The sequence below is a fragment of the Neolamprologus multifasciatus genome, chromosome 15, assembly GCF_963576455.1.
Source record: "Neolamprologus multifasciatus chromosome 15, fNeoMul1.2, whole genome shotgun sequence".
In the NCBI taxonomy this organism is placed as follows: domain Eukaryota; kingdom Metazoa; phylum Chordata; class Actinopteri; order Cichliformes; family Cichlidae; genus Neolamprologus; species Neolamprologus multifasciatus.
In genome coordinates this window covers 3,647,916-3,665,222 of record NC_140453.1, presented here as the reverse complement: position 1 = coordinate 3,665,222, position 17,307 = coordinate 3,647,916, and the positions used below count along the sequence as shown (strand labels likewise).

Sequence of the window (17,307 nt, the reverse complement as noted above, 5' to 3'; positions counted from 1 at the left end):
CTGTCAGTGGAGGGTCAGAATACTAAAGTGGATTTCTGAAAAGCTCAAATATTGCTCGTTCCTCTCAGAGTAATCGTCCACCCACCTATCTGCCAGAACGCTTTTGACATGGAATAATGGTAGGTGGTGTAGCCACTGGTGATGAGAACACTCTCTGTTGAGTTCCTGTCCATCTGGCAGCCTATAAACGTTGTATTATTTGTGTTTAACGTTGACAAAATGAACCCGTAATTGCCAAACGATGCAACATAAATGACAGTTGTGGAAAGTGTCGATACAGACCGAATTTGTGTGCGTTACACTTGATTTTATTTGAGTTACACCTTGTTAGTTTTACAAATAGAACGGCATTACTCTGTTTAAATTAGACAAAAAAAATTAAGTTGACTCTTAGAAGCACGAAGCCTTATAGCATCTTCCCAGATGCACTGTTGATGCATTAGATTTGAAATAGTTTATAAAGAAGAAATTAAAGAAATTAAAATGTAGAGGTGATATGTTTCTGTACTAGTGTTAATCATTTGTGCAGGTAGACTGAATTATATGCAACTGTAAGTGGATGTGAATATTTCAATTTAGCTCAATTATACCACATAGGCAACGTCACACATGTAGGCTATTGAAAAGAGAAAAAAAAACCCAGAAGATATGTGGTAAAATATTTCAAAAAAGAAAACTCCAAACTGTTGTAAAATGATCTGAAACACGTGCGGTGTGTATTTACCTTCACTTTCATTTGTGTCTTACTTGCAGCAGTAAACATTAAATGTGGGAAGTAAGATTAGACCAGGAGGGGTTGTTTGTCATTGGTGAAGTGGCTTTTAATAAAACTATAATGTACGTCCCTTGCGCAAATATTATTGTGAGTTTACTTTAAAAAGTAAAAATTAACACCAAAGAGTTGCTGTTCCTTTTTTTTCATTCACAGCTGTCACTGAGGCATCCTGTCATGCATTTCCTTGATAATCCCCCTTGATGTGTGTGCCTTGTCTCAGTGTCTCGGTTGCCATTAAATTGCTGTAACTCACGGGGTTTCATTCATTAAGCTGCATTCCCCTTCTCCAACCCTTCCCCCATTTTATTGCCTGGTAGTATTTGGAAGAGAAATGGACGACTTCCCCACCAAACGGCTCCCTGAGAGAGTGGGTGTGTTAGCTAGGACATCTTATTACACAATAGCGACAAAGTTACGACAAGCGAGACCAGCAGCAAGAACACGGAGAGCTGATAAGAGAGCAGGCTAGCTGTGGTGTTTGATAATAAAAAATAATAATGATAAACTAAGCTGAAACGTTTGCTCGCCTGTAAATCCCTCTCAAACACGGGAGCCATGTTCTGAACCCGCCAGCTACGAATATACAGAAAAAAAATATGGCAAGAATTAGGCTGTGGTAATCCGCAATAGACACTAAATGACAGAGGAATGGACTCTAATGAATAAAAATGTGATAAATGCCGTCTAGTTACAAAATAACAGCCATTCTGCAGCAATGTGTCCTCTCCTTTAGCAGGCTGCCATTTCTACCTCCCCTCGACGGCGGCGTACGTGAGACACAGCGCCTGTATTCTTCCGCAGAGGGCTTGCGCTTTTTCCTTTGAGGGGGAGGGGGATTAAAACAAACATGCCTCCACGGCAAACCGGTCGTAAGTGAAATTCGCCCCAGCCGGCGCTCAGTACAGCCACAATTTAGCCATTCGGTCTTTGTTAAAGGAAGGCGGTGTTTGGCGGGGTGAAGCCTTCAGCGCGCACTAATTATCGCTCCGCGGAGGTATACTCCCGCAGCCGGGACTTCGTGCGAGCGAAGCTGAATGGAGGCAGCCTCTTCCTGGTGGATAAACAGTGACAGCTACAGGGCAGCCACCTAGACCCACCACACAGGCTCTGGCGCTGCCCTGGCAAACAACACCAAAATGGCTTCAGACAGTACACACATCGCGCAGTTGACTTCTGGTGAGTAAAGGAGATCGGAAACTATGTCACGGTCGTTGTAATATCCCCCCAATTTCCTCGGTGCCCTCTTCTAACGCAGCTCCCGTCCTCTTCTCCCCCTCCAACCATACCAGAACTGTACTTCCTAATAGCCCGATTTCTAGAAGCTGGACCGTGTCAAAAAGCAGCCGAGGTTGGTGTTTTCGCATTTTAGGAGAATTTATAATATGTCGGCAATTGTCACGAGGTGTAATTCTGTATTTTTATGCTATTTTCAGACCCTGATAAGGGAGGTGGAGGAGAAGGAGGTAAGCAGTCAGCAGCACGAGAGTGATGCTTCTCTCTGCACTGTACTTTGTGATGTTGCTTTGACTCTGATTTACCATTTACTGTTTTAAAACATCACCTGTAACGTCTATAAACGGGATGATCACGGTCCACACTGTTTTTCCACCTCAGCTGCTGCCCAAAAGGCTGGACTGGACGGGGCAGGAACACCCCGGGACGTACGAAAATTTGGTAAGGGTGCTGTATAACTGAGGAAAAAGTTTTTAGAGAGCAAAATAAAAATTGAATTTCCCGCAATTTTTAAATCAGGTGGTGGAGCACAAACTGAAGAAGGACTTTGCAGGGCGAGTCGGCTGCAGGCTTTAGGGGGAGGGAAGCTGCTCTTTTTGGAGCACTTACAAGGGGCTCGGGTCCCAACCTTGTGTGCGCCACGGTGTGCGAGTTTGGTGGCCATGCATGTCCAAAAGGTTGCGAGAGTTGTTGGTGAAAAATGTGTGTGAAATGTTGATACGTCATGAGTGTTGTGGTGTAGGAGCGCCAGGATCCGGAGGAGGGACTCCCTGCGCCACGAGCCTCTAGGAGAGAGAGAGAGATGGAGGCGCTCTTGTCCTGCAAGAACCATAATTTGTGTGCATGGGTTGAAAACACACAGGGGGGCACAAGAGTTAGAAAACAGGACTTTTTTTTTTATTCGTGGGGAATATAAAGAGTATAGTCAGTATAGCCGGAGTCACGGCTCGCCCCCTGTTCTTTGAGGTTGTTGTGGAGTGGTTATTTTTTAATTTTTTGGGGGAGAGGGTTGTTTTGGTGCGAGCTCGGACGGAAAAGCAGAGGAAGGATCAGTCGGTGTGAAGATGCGAGGTAACGTTCAGCTTGATGTCTTATAATCGCGCTATTAATTGGAGCGCTTAATTGTCATGTAAACAAACGGGGCTTTCGCCTGAAAGCGGCGTTTTTACGCATGGGGGCGTGGAGTGAATTCACCATCCTCTTACATATTTGTTTCCGAGACAGACCTGCTAAAAGCGCGCACTCCCCGTTATCTTTTTTTCCTTTTTGTGTTATTTTAAAAGTTTTATTTTAATACTGATTTTAAAAAAACAGCGACCTGGTTAATCTACGAGATAATGTTTGTGGGGGACGATTTCCGTTTTCACGTCCCAAAGCACACGCGGAACTAGATGGCGTAAAGTGCAGCTTGATCGCCGTGTAAATGTATAGGTTTAAGAAATTATTGACAGCGTCGTTCTGCCCGCTCGTATGAGTGTGTGTGTTTTTTTCTTCTCTTCCTGCTTGGCTCGCTGGGCTCTCCGTTCCTCCTCCTCCCGTCCCCAGTCTTTCAGCCTGCCTCCAGTCTATTGTGCATAATTTCCCGTATTAAAAAAAAATACTGCGGAGGGGTTTTAATTATTAGACCAAGCGGAAGCAGGGAGGTTAGAGGCAGGAGGGCAGGATATCGGCTGGATTTATTTATTTATTTATGATTATTTATTATTTTTTTGTGGGCGTTTGTAGTTAGATGTCTATGGGGGGGAGACGCTGTTAAAGAAGGGGGTTGGGCATCAATGAGGACTCAACAATGATATTGTAATAATTAACGATATTAATTGCGGCTAATTAACGAAGGCGGATTTGTTAGATGTTCGATTGCTTTCGTGTCGCATTTCAAACTGATCAGGAAGACGAAGCGCAATGAAATACGGCCGTGTTTTTGAGTGGAAGTGGAAGCCTGCATCGTTATCAGCACAAATGTGTTTAGACTCATTTATTAATGGATTAATTGTCAGTAATAATACATTTTAATGAATGCAAATCTATGTCAGAGGCAGTGATGCTTGAGGTGAAAGATATTTGTAGGGCTATGAATGGAAAGCAGGATGGTAATAATAATAATAATAATAATAATAAAGCAATACTAATAATGATTATATAGAGGGTAACTTGTAGTGGTGTGGGGCCATGTGCTTTGTGATGGTGCAGCCGTGGCTGGGGGAGTGTTATCCATTACCCTTCAGAAGGAAGGAAAATGGAGCAAATTGTTATTGCACATCACTTAGTTTAGTGTGTGTGTGTCAGTTGTGGGTCTGCGTGTACCTAAGAGGGGCTGATATGTACTTAGAAACACTGATCACGTCTGTGAACCAGCAAGGATGTTGAAAGCAATTAAGGGGTCATTAATTGTGTGTGTGTGTGTCACAGAGATAGATAAAGGAATGGAGAAAGTGTGTGTGTGTGTGTGTGTGTGTGTGACTGAGTGGAATAATTGTTTAATTTCAGGCTTACGTGTCTGAAACAAAGCCGATGACTGCACGTCTGATTTGAGTGAATACATTTAAAGCGATCTGGCTTGCTCCAAGTAAACACACTGCTGCATGCTGCATTATTCCCCTCCATGTCTCGCTTTCATCCCGGCTCGTGCGTGCCATTCCACTCATTCAGGCGTGCATGTTTCTTTAGAAGTAGGCCACACAGGAGGGTCCCCATGTGTCAGTGGAATCAGAGAAGCTGTGTGTTTATAACAGCGTAGGTTTCTGCTTCTTATGTTGCATGCCACACCCCCTCCCTCAATTCTCTGCTGTTGTAGTGCGTATGCTGCTGGGAGCCGCACCATTTAAAAGCCTTCATCTTTTTCATTTTAGTGTATAAATACGTCTTTATTTTTGCAGTTTTTTAAAAAAAAGGATCTTATCTGTTAGTTTATCTGTTAGCGGTTTAGTGTGATTTCCTCTGACACACTCAGAGAGCAGAGGGGCATTTACTTTAAGATTCTCAACACTCATTTGTGGAAGTGGCCTGGATTTTTCAGTGTTTCTGTTTGCTGGAAATACTTGAATTTGAAATTAAAGTTTCAATTTCCCTTTACTTTGGTAAATGGTAAATGGCCTGTATTTATATAGCGCTTTTCTAGTCCCTAAGGACCCCAAAGCGCTTTACATATCCAGTCATCCACCCATTCACACACTGGTGATGGCAAGCTACATTGTAGCCACAGCCACCCTGGGGCGCACTGACAGAGGCGAGGCTGCCGGACACTGGCGCCACCGGGCCCTCTGACCACCACCAGTAGGCAACGGGTGAAGTGTCTTGCCCAAGGACACAACGACCGAGACTGTCCAAGCCGGGGCTCGAACCAGCAACCTTCCGGTTACAAGGCGAACTCCCAACTCTTTGCAGCCACTGTTTGCCTTCTGACATGTTTTCACCCCCTGATGTGTCCAATAGATTTGTAGATTTTTGTGTGAAATTTGGCGTAGTGATGTGGAACCCATTTGTACCTCCACTGAGACGTTTTCTTTTTCACACCACTGTCGTCGGGTTGGAGCAGCAGAAATCATCCAGCTGGTGGGGGTTTGACGTCTTGACACAGCAGCTTTTGGCAGGAAAGCTCTTTGAGCACATTTCTCTCAGCTTCCTTTTTAATTTTTTTTAAACTCTACCACCCTCCCCCCACTAGCAGTAGTTGTTTTTTGTGGTCATTTACCAGCCTGAAGACAGATTTAAATCAAGTGTATGCTTGCGTTCAGGTAAAGCTCTACAGGCACATCACGCCAGACCACCTGCTGCAGGTCTGCACCAGAGTTTGTCCGCTGCTGGAGAGGGAGGTCCCTGCCAGTGTGCCTGGACTCACCAGCCTTCTAGGAGCTGGCAGACAGAATCTTCTCCGCACCGCCAAGAGTGAGTTCACGTGCAGTGCATTTGCATTTGCATACTTAAATATACACACGCGCAAAAACACCCACTCGCTCAATGCCTGTGTCTTCCTGCGTGTAAGTGCTGACTTACCAAGACATAGGGTGAATGTATACATTTGCGTGGTTATGCAAATATGACTGCATACATCCAGATCAACATGCACAACACCCACTTAACTATAGCTGTGCTTATGCATCTGTGCTGTGTGTGTAAATTCCAGGTTGCAAACATGTTGTGTGGAAAGGCTCAGCGCTGGCTGCGCTGCACTGTGGACGTCCACCGGAGCCACCTGTTATCTACGGGAGCCCGCCGAATATTGGTAAGGAAAACATTCATTTTGGTAAATTGGGCCAAAATGACTGGGCCAAGTATTTATTTGCCTAAAGAAGTCTGTATGTTCGCACACAGACTTGTGGATCTTTTTTTAAAAAGTGGACTTGTTGTGCTTCACCTCGCGCTTAATAAACATGGCAAAAGTTTCCAAAAATCAGGGGGATGCATCTACAAATAATCCAAAAGCTCCGGCTCCAGACGTGTATAAGAGCGCTGTTTGGACAGTTTTTTTTAACTCCTGGATCTGATGTCAGTGTCAGTGAGAGCGGATGTGCTCAGTACGACCATCTCAGTCCAGGATTATACTTGCTTGTGGAGATGCACATGGACAGCTGTGGACACTATGGATGAGTAGTCCTTCATGTCCTCTTGGAATCCATCTGAAGCATTCATGCGAATTTTGGCACAAAACTGCAGGTCACATGGACACTTCTCTACAGAGCATCTCATGAAACATGAAGGACCCAAGGACCCTCTATAAACTAGCAGATGCAGCAACTATACCACCGGCATCAGATACAGCGCAGAGGAGCCTTACTCAGCTACATTCAAACCTACTGTGTGTCAGGGACACCCAATCAGAAGAGGGTTGTACTGCGGAGGATAAATAAGATAAATGAGGATTATTTTGAATGGTGAATCATACAAAGCCAATCTTAATAAGTCCAAGAGTGAAAAGATGGAGGTCTTTTTTTTTTTAATAATTCACTTCAAAATAGGGCTGCACGATTAATCGTTAGAAAATCGCGATCTCAATTCATACTTATGTGCGATCTCATTTCCAAATGACAACGATTAAAAAAAAGAAAAGAAAAGACAACAACGATTGTACCGCATTTTGATCCGGGACGTAATCTGCATGAAAACAAGCGCTCACTCTTCCCGCTCAACAAATGACAAGGGCGGAGCCTTATACCACGTGATACAGAAGCTGTGCCGTGTGATGCTAAAATTAGCAGGGAAAAAACAACAGAGAGCACGTCAGGGATGACGAGAAAGTGACAGTAGAAAATCCGTCCCGGTCAACCACCCAAACATCAATAACGGGAACCTTATACAGCGCTTCCCTATACACGTCGAACTCCCACAGGCACAAAGAAATTATGGAGGCTGTTACTTATCACCTGACCAAAGATATGGCTCCATCAACACTGTGCAAAACGAGGGATTTAGGAAAATGATCAACACCCTAGACAAACGCTACACAGTGCCGTCCCGCAACTATTTTTCTATTGTTGCACTACCTGCTCTATACACGCAGTGTCGAGCAACGGTGGAGACGCAATTTCAAGCAGTACAACGTTTTGCAGCAACGACAAAATGTGAGTCATTTGTTGTTTTTATGTTTATTTATTGTTTTTATGTTCAGTCTCAACTGTTACGAAGCTGATGTGCAGTTAATAAGTGCAATAAATATTTATACTGGAAAAGAGAATCGTGAGAGAATCGTGATCTCAATTCTAAGGCAAAAAATCATGATTCTCATTTTATGCAAAATCGTGCAGCCCTACTTTAAAATATTTCAGCATTCTTATGCTCTATTGTAAAAACTTGTGTCCTTCAGATTAGCAGAAGAACAGTGTGTAGAGAGCTTGATGGAAACGGTTATGGATCATGAAAGTAGCCGCATCCAAGTCTTACACCACCAAGCGCAATGCAAAGAGTCGGATGCAGTTGTGTAAAGCACGGCGCCACTGGACTCTAGAGGAACAGAGTCGTGTTCTGTGGACGAGTCCAATGGACGAGTCTGGGTTTGGCGTTTGGGTTTACTTTGTGCCAAGTATAAAGTATAAAGTTTGTTTTTGAGGGGTTTGAGGGAGCCCTTTAGTTCCAGTGAAAGGAACTCTTAATGCTTCAGGATATCAAAACATTTTGGACAATTTTATGCTCGTAACTTTGGGGGAACACTTCTGGGATGGCCTCTTTTTGTTCCAACATGATTGCGCAGCATTGCACAAAGCAAGGTCCATAAAGACATGGATGATTGAGTGTGGTATGGAAGAGAACTTAACTGGCCTGCACAGAGTCCGGACCTCAACCTAATAAAACACCTTTGGGATGAAGCCCGGCCTTCTCATCCAACATCAGCGCCTAACCTCACAAAGGTGCTTCTGGAAGAACGCTCAAAAATTCCCATAAACAAACTCCTAAACCTTGTGGGAAGCTGTTATATTATTATATTAAACTGACAGGATATTAAACTCTTTGCATTAAGATTGGAGTGTGCATGGGGAAGCAGACGAGTGGAGACTTTTGTCAGTTTAATGTATATTTAGTGACGTTTACATCTGTACATTCTGTACACTCGTGTCTTTCCGTACTAACGTGCATGTTTTTCTTGACATCCAGTGGAGACGAGCTTCTGCCGTCGACTGAATGGCGCCTACCGTCTCCGTCAGCTGGTGCCCACGGCCGTGTACACGCACATGAAGATGCACAAGAGGATCCTGGGACACTTGTCGTCCGTGTACTGCGTGACCTTCGACAGGACGGGGCGACGCATCTTCACCGTAAGTTTTCCCACTCGCGTTTTTGTTCGACGTTGCGTCGACATTAGCTTGTGAACGAGAGCCCGTTCGAGTCTGATTTCTTGTGGCTGCTGCTGTTTGTTTAGAGTCACGTCTCGCACTCTGTTAGATTGTTACAAGGTGCCGCTCGCTCACCAAGACGCACAAGCGTCTGCGTTTCACGCTGTAACGGTTCTGCTAGGCGGTAATTACTGTTTACCTAACTGTGGTAGGACGCTTTTACTCAGTGACTCACAGCTGTAACCTGTTGGGTTATACGTCGGAAAAACTCAGACAGCTGTGCGATGATAATAGTCACGGGTAATGAAGTGAAAGCATTTATCTCAAAAGAAGTAAGCTGACCTTTGCCCCCTGGGTGCCCGTTGTATACATTTGCCGCATGCCTTTTCCACCTAGTTTGAGAGAGGTACAGCTTCTGGTATCGTGTTAAATGGTGAAGGAACAATGAGACAATGTTGATTTAATGTTGCCGTCCTTCTGTTTGGAATCTTGAGTCAAACACTGCCTGCTGTTCTACACCATTTTCAGCTTTCACTTCTTAAATCTCTAAAAATGGCTGGCTGCTGAGAGGAGGAGGAGGAGGAGGAGGAGGGGGTTAGATTGAGTCTCTCTGTGTCTTTTTTCCTGTTATCTCTCTTTCTCTCCCCCCGTCCTCATGCTATGCTGCCCCTCCTTTGTTCCTTTCTCTTCCTCCCTCCCCCCCACTCTTCATCTTGCTATTTCTCATCATAACTGGAGAAAATGTTTCCTCTGAGGCGCTGGCTAAGTGCCAGAATTAAAATTCATTCTTGCTCTCCCTCACTTTCTCTTTCTCTCCTTTTTTTCCCCCCCCTCTCTCTCTCCGCTACTTTTTCCCCTCCTTTTATCACGAGATCATTTTTATTTATATATGTTCTTATTTTTAGATCTCGTCAGTCCTTTTGCTCAGGCTCTTATGCTGTTTCAGGCATATTAATTGATTGTTTTGTGCGCCCTAAAGATTCGCCGGGATTGTTGTGTTCGGTGAACAAGTGCACGCGAGTTTGGTCCAACAACAGCTTTGCAGTCAGTTATATCGATTTGCATAACATCATTTTAAAAACAGCCAATTCTTGTGGTCGCTTGAAAAGACAAATCGAGAACAGTTGTGCTGGTTGTCCTTGTGACTGTGGTTAAAATCTTATCTGTAGTTGTGAGGAAACAGGGAGGATTGCACTTTGCTCTTAAATCTATGGTGGTGCAGACGGCGTGGCAGGTCTCCCAAAATGCTTTGTAGTTATAAAAGGTCAAGGCTTTCGGGGCAACCAATACGTCAGCTGATACTTAACATACAGCACTGTGTTAGTTATTTTATAAAGCGTTATGATTTTTTTTAAAAAAGGTTTCAGGTGCATGTTGGAGCACATAAAATGAAACACTGTCATTAACAGTGTCTGATCCTCAAAAATTCTTATTTTAAAGTGAAGAAGTTTAATTTTATGAAGCGTTACATCCTGAAATCGCTGGCTTTTTAAAACAAGTGGATTTGTGTTTGTGTATCTTTCGCGTCTTCATCGCGGTTACCTGTTACTTAAATCATTTTGAGCTCTTAACTAAAAAACAGATGGATCTGGCAACATGTTGAATCATGAGCATTTTAACCGTCAGCGAGTTGGATCGCAGTCAGGCACTCTCCCCAAAGGTGGTTTCACCATTGAAGACTCGATCGTGCACTTTGATTGCAGACTTATGAGTGTTTAAGGAGAATCTGAGCTAACAATTCAATTCAATTCAATTTCTTTATTGTCCCACACGGGGAAATTAGTTTAGCAGCAGGAGGTTAAAAATAAACAGAACAATACTATAAAATAATAATAACAATAATAATGATAGAAAGTTCAAGGACAATTTTTTGCCATTAAGGAGACAAGACGCAGTAGGGATAAAAGAGACCTGGAGTCTTTTAGTCCTCCTCCTCGGTACTCTAAAACGGCGGCCGGAAGGCAACAACTCAAACTCACTGTGAAGTGGATGGTTCACACAGTTAATAATAGAATGAGCCTTTCTAAGCACATTTCTATTGTAAATGGCCAAAAGTCCATCTTGCCAGCGGCCTGAAATTTTGCTAGCAGTTTTTACCAGAAGTCCCAACCGATTCTTATTCTTCACCGTCAGGTTACCAAACCAGGCAACGATACAAAAGGACATCACAGATTCGATAAAACTTCTATAAAACAAGGACAACATCTCAGATGAGACATTAAAAGATCTCATTTTCCTTAAAAAGAACAGTCTTTGTTGAACTTTTTTAGTAGTGGCATCAGCATGAGATTCAAAACACAGTTTATGGTCAAGTACCACACCTAGATATTTATAACTCTCAACTATCCCAATATCGGCAGTTTTAATGATAGTAGGTGATGAGCTATAAGAGGACTTCCTAAAATCAATAATCATGTCTTTAGTTTTTGACACATTAAGTGAAAGGAAGGACTCATCACACCAATTCACAAAATCATCTACAACCTGTCCATGGCCTGACTGGTCCCCCACTAGAAGACTGACTGTCGTCAGCAAACTTCAGGATGTGTCAATTCTTGTATATGCTTCACTAACAAAGCTTTATTTTGGTAATTATTTATAAATATTAATAGAATTATTATTTGCTTCTACTTTGCTACAAAACTGTTACAAAGTAAGAGGATATGAGTTGGTTCCTGCCTGATCTATTTTCTGTCCCTCCGTTCTAACAGTCGACTCTGTGTCATCACATCCAGTCTCAGTCTACTGAGTCAAATGTAATCAGCCTAAGATATTCTCAGACCACAGTAACAGCGTGCGTGTTCATTTGGCAGTGCTCACTGTTGTTTTGCATTGATAACATTAGCCAGGGAATGTGTTTACATGCCAGCTGCGCTCTTTTTCTCTTTACCGGTTAATAATAAGCTGGTTACAGTGGATGCAAATGCACCGTCAGTGCCTTGAGATGTTCATTGTAGCTTTTTTGTCAAAAAGCAAATTAATCATTAATCTATTTTTACATTTCAAGAGTCTCCTTCCCTCCTCTGTTTGTATTCCAAATTTGCCAATCTGCTGAGAGTCCCAGATAGATGTTAGAAATCTTCTTCAACTTCACATTTTTAATTTGTCTTCCCGGAACCGTTGCAGCAGAAGCAGATGCGCTGATCTCAAATGTGAATCGTCACTCATGTGCGGTGGTGTTTTCTTTCTGTCCCAGGGCTCAGACGACTGTCTTGTGAAGATCTGGGGGACAGATGACGGGCGTCTGCTGGCAACCCTGCGCGGCCACGCCGCCGAGATTTCCGACATGGCCGTCAGCTATGAGAACACAATGATTGCCGCCGGCTCCTGTGACAAGACCATTAGAGTGTGGTGCTTACAAACCTGCGCTCCTCTGGCTGTCCTGGAGGGACACGCAGCCTCCATCACCTCACTGCAGGTATTGTTTTAAAGCTGTTTTTATTTCATATTCTTTACAGACCGGGAGAAGCCACCACAAACTGCATTTTACTGTAGAAAGTTTTTACTTAACAGGCAATATATATCTATATAAATGTTTTTGTGTTTACAGCACACAGTTTAACTTGTGTCAAGTTTTATCTGTGCAACTGCTTTTAGTTTACTGGATGCTTTGTTAGTCACCCTTATCAGCTCCTGGTTGGAGCCTTTTGCCTTCAGAACTGCTTTTAATCTTCATGGCAGAGATTCAACAATATGCTGGAAGCATCCCTCACAGATTTTGGTCCATATTGATGTGATACCATCACACAGCTGCTGCAGATTTGTTGCACATGCATTGTATTAAAAATCACATCCTAAAGGTGCTCTACTGGATTGACATCTGGTAACTGTGGAGGCTGACCTGAGGCCAGTGAACTCATTGAGATGTTGAAGAAACCACTTTGAGATGATTGGAGCTTTGTGTCATCGTCCTGCTGAAAGCAGCCATCAGAATATGGGTTGACGTCAAATTCTGACCCAGCATCTGGTTGTTACAAATTGATGCTCATCAGACCAGACAATATTCTTCCAGTTTTGGTGAACCCATGAGAATTGTAGCTTCAGTTTGCTGTTCGTAGCTGACAGGAGTGGCACTCAGTCTTTCTGCTGCTGTAGCCCATCAATGCGATTCGCTGATTCCATATTTGCTTTAAGAAGCAGCCAAACAGGTATACTTAATGAAGTGCCCAGCGAGAGCGACTGTGTTTGTGTGTGTCTTTGTCCTTTGTTCATTCCGCTAACCTCTGATTGGTTGTGTTTGCAGTTTTCTCCTCTCTGTAGCGGCTCCAAGCGCTACCTGTCCTCCACCGGAGCTGATGGCACCATCTGCTTCTGGCAGTGGGATGCACGGACACTCAAGTTCGGGTGAGAAAAACACACGGTCTCACCTGCACAAACATTTCTCACACTTTGTGCATCAAGCATTTTGTCAGCACGTCATTGCAGCTCCTTTTCAGACGCGGCATACATGACACAGTTGTCCTCATCAATCTGTAAGTGACAGCGTTCTGTCATTCAGATAAAGGTCACTTTTTGAGCTCATGCTCCTCACGGCCTCATTCAGTGAATTGCGCAGCCGCGATGTAGAAAGCCATGGTTTGGATGCGATATCTGGCATGAGATGACACGCAGTTTTCAGCGGAGTAAAAAGACTTATCTTTATTTTTAGAAGTTGATCTGAGCCTCCTGCATCTTCTTCCTTATTGATACCTGCACTGGCTTGTTCCTGACTCTCATATTACCTCTCTGTGAACCTTGTCCCCATATTGTCTCTGCTACTCGATGCAGAGAGCCTCTGCTTCATTAATGGATCTCTATATACTGGCTAGAAACCCGTGCACGCCCTTGGAAGTCAGTGCGGTGTAATCTTATTACGTAAATTCGACTGCTTGCAGTTTAGGCATATGTTGCACTGAAATAATTACTCGGTCGCACACGGGCTTTTTGTTTTTTAAAAAGAGACATGAAGTTGATACATTTTGATGAATGGAAAGGAGTGCATGTCTGAAAGAGGCTTATTTGTGTAAAAGATTGTATTGATCTTAAGTACACATGAATTTATAATTGTCACTGTATTTAATGGCCAACTGGGCAGTTTCAGAAATGTTTAGGTGCAGTATGTAAAGCACGCCAAACTAAGCCAAGACGCCAAAATGTAAAACATTTTCTATTAAAAACACAAGGTGGTAGTTCTTTGTGTTAAATTGTGTTATAAACGATTTTGTTCTCGTGTGTGTTTGTGTGTGTGTCCAGTCAGAGGCCCAGTAAATTCACAGAGCGCTCTCGACCCGGCGTCCAGATGATCTGCTCCTCCTTCAGCGCAGGTGAACACAGCTCACTGTGGTGTTTTTGTGCATGCTTCCAGAGCACTGACAGAGAAACAGAACAAGATGCTCACTCAGACTAACTGGAGAACAGCACACATTGTGCGTCACTGCTTGTGCGGCTGCTGCTCCTTATCAGTAAACGTGGAATGACTGTGGTCTGTTTTTTGTGGGTATTTCAATTTTAAGGGTTAGAAAAATTACTGGTTTGCAAAAGCACGCACATTTGCAAATAGTTAATGTATACCAATGTCCCCGAGGTAAACCAATGAATGTGAAACAAATATTACCCTAATCTTTTTTCTTTCTTTCTTTTAAAAATACATGCATCCAGGTGGTATGTTCCTCGCCACAGGAAGCACGGACCACATCATCAGGGTATACTACTTTGGCTCAGGCCAACCAGAAAAGATCTCTGAGCTTGAGTCCCATACGGTGAGTCAGCGTGGAGCCCTTTTTATTTATTTATTTATTATTTAGTTACTACAAAAACAGCTTTAATCCAAGCGCACTGTGTTGGCTTATTGAACAAGTTTAAGATTTGAGCTAGTTTTCTGAGAATATTACTAAAAATGATCAAATCTGTAGCTGTATAGTTTTATTTTATTTTTTTCAGTGAAAGCTCCTCTTGATTTTTCCATTTGATTTATTTTAACAATAAAAGCAAAAATACATGCTGGCTTCTGAAGTTTTCAACCATATATTAACCTCCTCAGGAACATCTGAAGCAGACCTATAATATCTTTCTTATTTTCTGTCCTGTATATGCTCTTCTAACCACAGATGCTTCAAATAACAAATACAACATGTGCACAAACAGACAGTTTTTTCCACTCTTGCCTGTGTATGATCGCAGCAAGAGTGGATATAGTTATTCCAGACATACTGCTCTGTTTATGAGCATCAGCTGCTGTTCAGACCTTCAGTTTGTGAAGAGAGCCAAAGAGGAGGAATTGAGAGGATAAATAAAAAATAGGAATATCTATTCGGAAATGTGAAAAATACAAAGCTGCTCTTATAGTAGTCAACTTTAAAGGTGGATTTGAAACGATTTGTCACAAATATTGTTCTTGTCAATGAAATGTGGAATTGTAATTGAAAATGTCTGAGATGAACTCGTTATTTGACTTTTTTTAATTTGCTGAAAATACAGTTTAACGCTAACTAAATAAGAAATAGGCTTGCGCTGACGTTTGTCTCTCATGTTTTCCTACTTAGGACAAAGTTGACAGCATCCAGTTTTCACATTGCAGTGACAGGTGAGTTTACACAGATTGCATTTCTATCTGGTCGTTACGTGATGACGTGACGAATCCTACTAGTCTGCGTTTAATGTCTTTTGTGTTGTTAACATGTTTAATGTTTTGTATTTTCTTCTATTTAATCTCAAAAAGCTCCTAAAAACAGTCAGTGATCACTGTTGACCTCCCTCGGCTTTTATTACCGCTAATCATTTGTTTAAGCTCAGTTTTTAAAACCTTAGCATGTAACTACAGCCCAGCCCATGCAGCAGTATATGAATGACTAACCTCGTATTGTGGATGGATTATCTCAGTTGTTCTCCTGGCTGAAGTTTGGTGCGTTTACAGCATCCTGCCATGCGATTACATTTGTTCCTGACCACCGAGAACACTCACGTTAACTTTTATCGAGAGGAAAAAAAGTTAGCTTGTTTATGTTATGCTAACTTAGCTGTGTCGCTAGCGGTCACGTAGCACATCATTATATACCAGCTAGCCAAACTTCAGTAACCCAAAAACGTTACTGCTGTTTAGTTTTATGTTTTCATTTATGTTGGAAGTGATAACAGAGCTGTACGTTTTAATTTATTTCCAAACCGCCGCAGTCAGGACATGCTATATTGTATTTAGATAGAAGCTAGCGAGCTAACTTCCTGCTAACTTCTAACTCCGTTAAATGTCATAAATTCCGTTTTCATGGATGCCTGGATGTTAAACTCAATTGTTACACCTGGTAGAGCAGAACGCTGATCATTTTATTAAAGATGAAAGACTTTAGACAGTTTTTCAACTCTCAGTAATGCTATAGTGATCATTTGATATATGGACCTGCAGCGGAGTTTAGGCCCAGACACGGCTAGTGACGTCAGACTGAACGACCAGATACGTGTGTGCTTGTGTGTGCGTGAGGTACATAGTTATTGCAGTTAATTTTTCTGCACCACTGTTGCGTTGTGAACCTCGCGGTGCTGTGATAAAACTTGATGATGTCAGCAGCTTTACTTAATGTCTAACACACACTCTTTGTGTGTGTCTGTCTCTCACAAACACACATTCAGACACACACTTGTGCTTGTGCGCGACATATTAAACTGCGTGTACCTAGACGGAGTGCAGAAAAACAAGCTCAGCTGTAATTCCCCTGGGTTGCTGTAATCTAAGCAGGGAGGAAGGTGTAGACGGTGTATGCAAAGAGCCAGGGTGGTAGAGGTGGAGATCCGGGGGTACATGTAATTACTGTTGATGTGTGGAGACGGAGGGAACCATTTTACTGCAGGAAGCTGATCTCAAAGTAAGTGTTATATTTTCAGTCACATAAATGTGTGCGCGCGCGCTTGCGTTGCAGGTTTGTGAGCGGCAGCAGGGACGGTACAGCTCGGATCTGGCAGCTTCACCCTCAGGGCTGGAAGAGCATTCTGCTGGACATGCAGACCAAATTACCCGGGTATGTGTCTCTGCACTGCTGTCAAGGCCTGGCCTTCCCATTAGTGCTTTTGCGCTTGGAATAAACCTTGTGAGCTGGGATCATCCTGGAGGTGATGATGTCAGTTTACATTTTCAAATAATCAATCACCTGCATTGAACGCTACAGTGTGTGATGAATTCTTCTCATGAAAAATGCAGAGTTTTGAAGTGTTTTACACGTGCTTTTATGTATTTAAAGTACAATGACCTACTGCATAATATAGAGAAGCTGCATCGTTAAGTTAAAGAAAAATCTCTTTCACACCTGTGGGATAAAGTGTGACATGGTGATTGATTACCTGACTGCTCCTAGACAGAGTATAGATTTATTCCCAGACGGTGCATGAGTAGAGTACACTGACAGACTGTTTATGTCTTTGTTGCCTGAACAACGCAACAAACCTAATGCAGCAATGAGGTCAACTAAAACAAAACCTAAATGCCCTCAACTTGGATAATACAAGAAGTTACTTAAAGTATTTAATTAGTTAAATCTATAACCATTGCTCCTACAATCGGTCTGTAAA

The 17,307-nt window shown here is 42.8% G+C and overlaps 1 protein-coding gene across 2 annotated transcripts in view; it reads left to right on the top strand.

Annotated features, from left to right (window-relative positions):
• Positions 1 to 1,757: 1,757 nt before the first annotated feature.
• Positions 1,758 to 17,307, top strand: part of phip (PHIP subunit of CUL4-Ring ligase complex) — a 44,159-nt gene continuing 28,609 nt past the window's right edge. The window contains exons 1-13 of one of the 2 annotated variants that reach the window (XM_085133992.1): positions 1,758 to 1,951; positions 2,065 to 2,123; positions 2,209 to 2,238; positions 2,390 to 2,449; positions 5,743 to 5,893; positions 6,132 to 6,230; positions 8,594 to 8,754; positions 11,969 to 12,190; positions 13,016 to 13,116; positions 14,005 to 14,075; positions 14,410 to 14,510; positions 15,294 to 15,334; positions 16,662 to 16,760. In XM_085133992.1, the coding sequence (XP_084990118.1) occupies positions 1,912 to 1,951; positions 2,065 to 2,123; positions 2,209 to 2,238; positions 2,390 to 2,449; positions 5,743 to 5,893; positions 6,132 to 6,230; positions 8,594 to 8,754; positions 11,969 to 12,190; positions 13,016 to 13,116; positions 14,005 to 14,075; positions 14,410 to 14,510; positions 15,294 to 15,334; positions 16,662 to 16,760 (1,235 nt within the window). In that variant the 5' untranslated portion in view covers positions 1,758 to 1,911. The remainder of the gene's footprint in view (positions 1,952 to 2,064; positions 2,124 to 2,208; positions 2,239 to 2,389; positions 2,450 to 5,742; positions 5,894 to 6,131; positions 6,231 to 8,593; positions 8,755 to 11,968; positions 12,191 to 13,015; positions 13,117 to 14,004; positions 14,076 to 14,409; positions 14,511 to 15,293; positions 15,335 to 16,661; positions 16,761 to 17,307) is intronic. The other variant, XM_085133991.1, reaches the window with a different exon arrangement.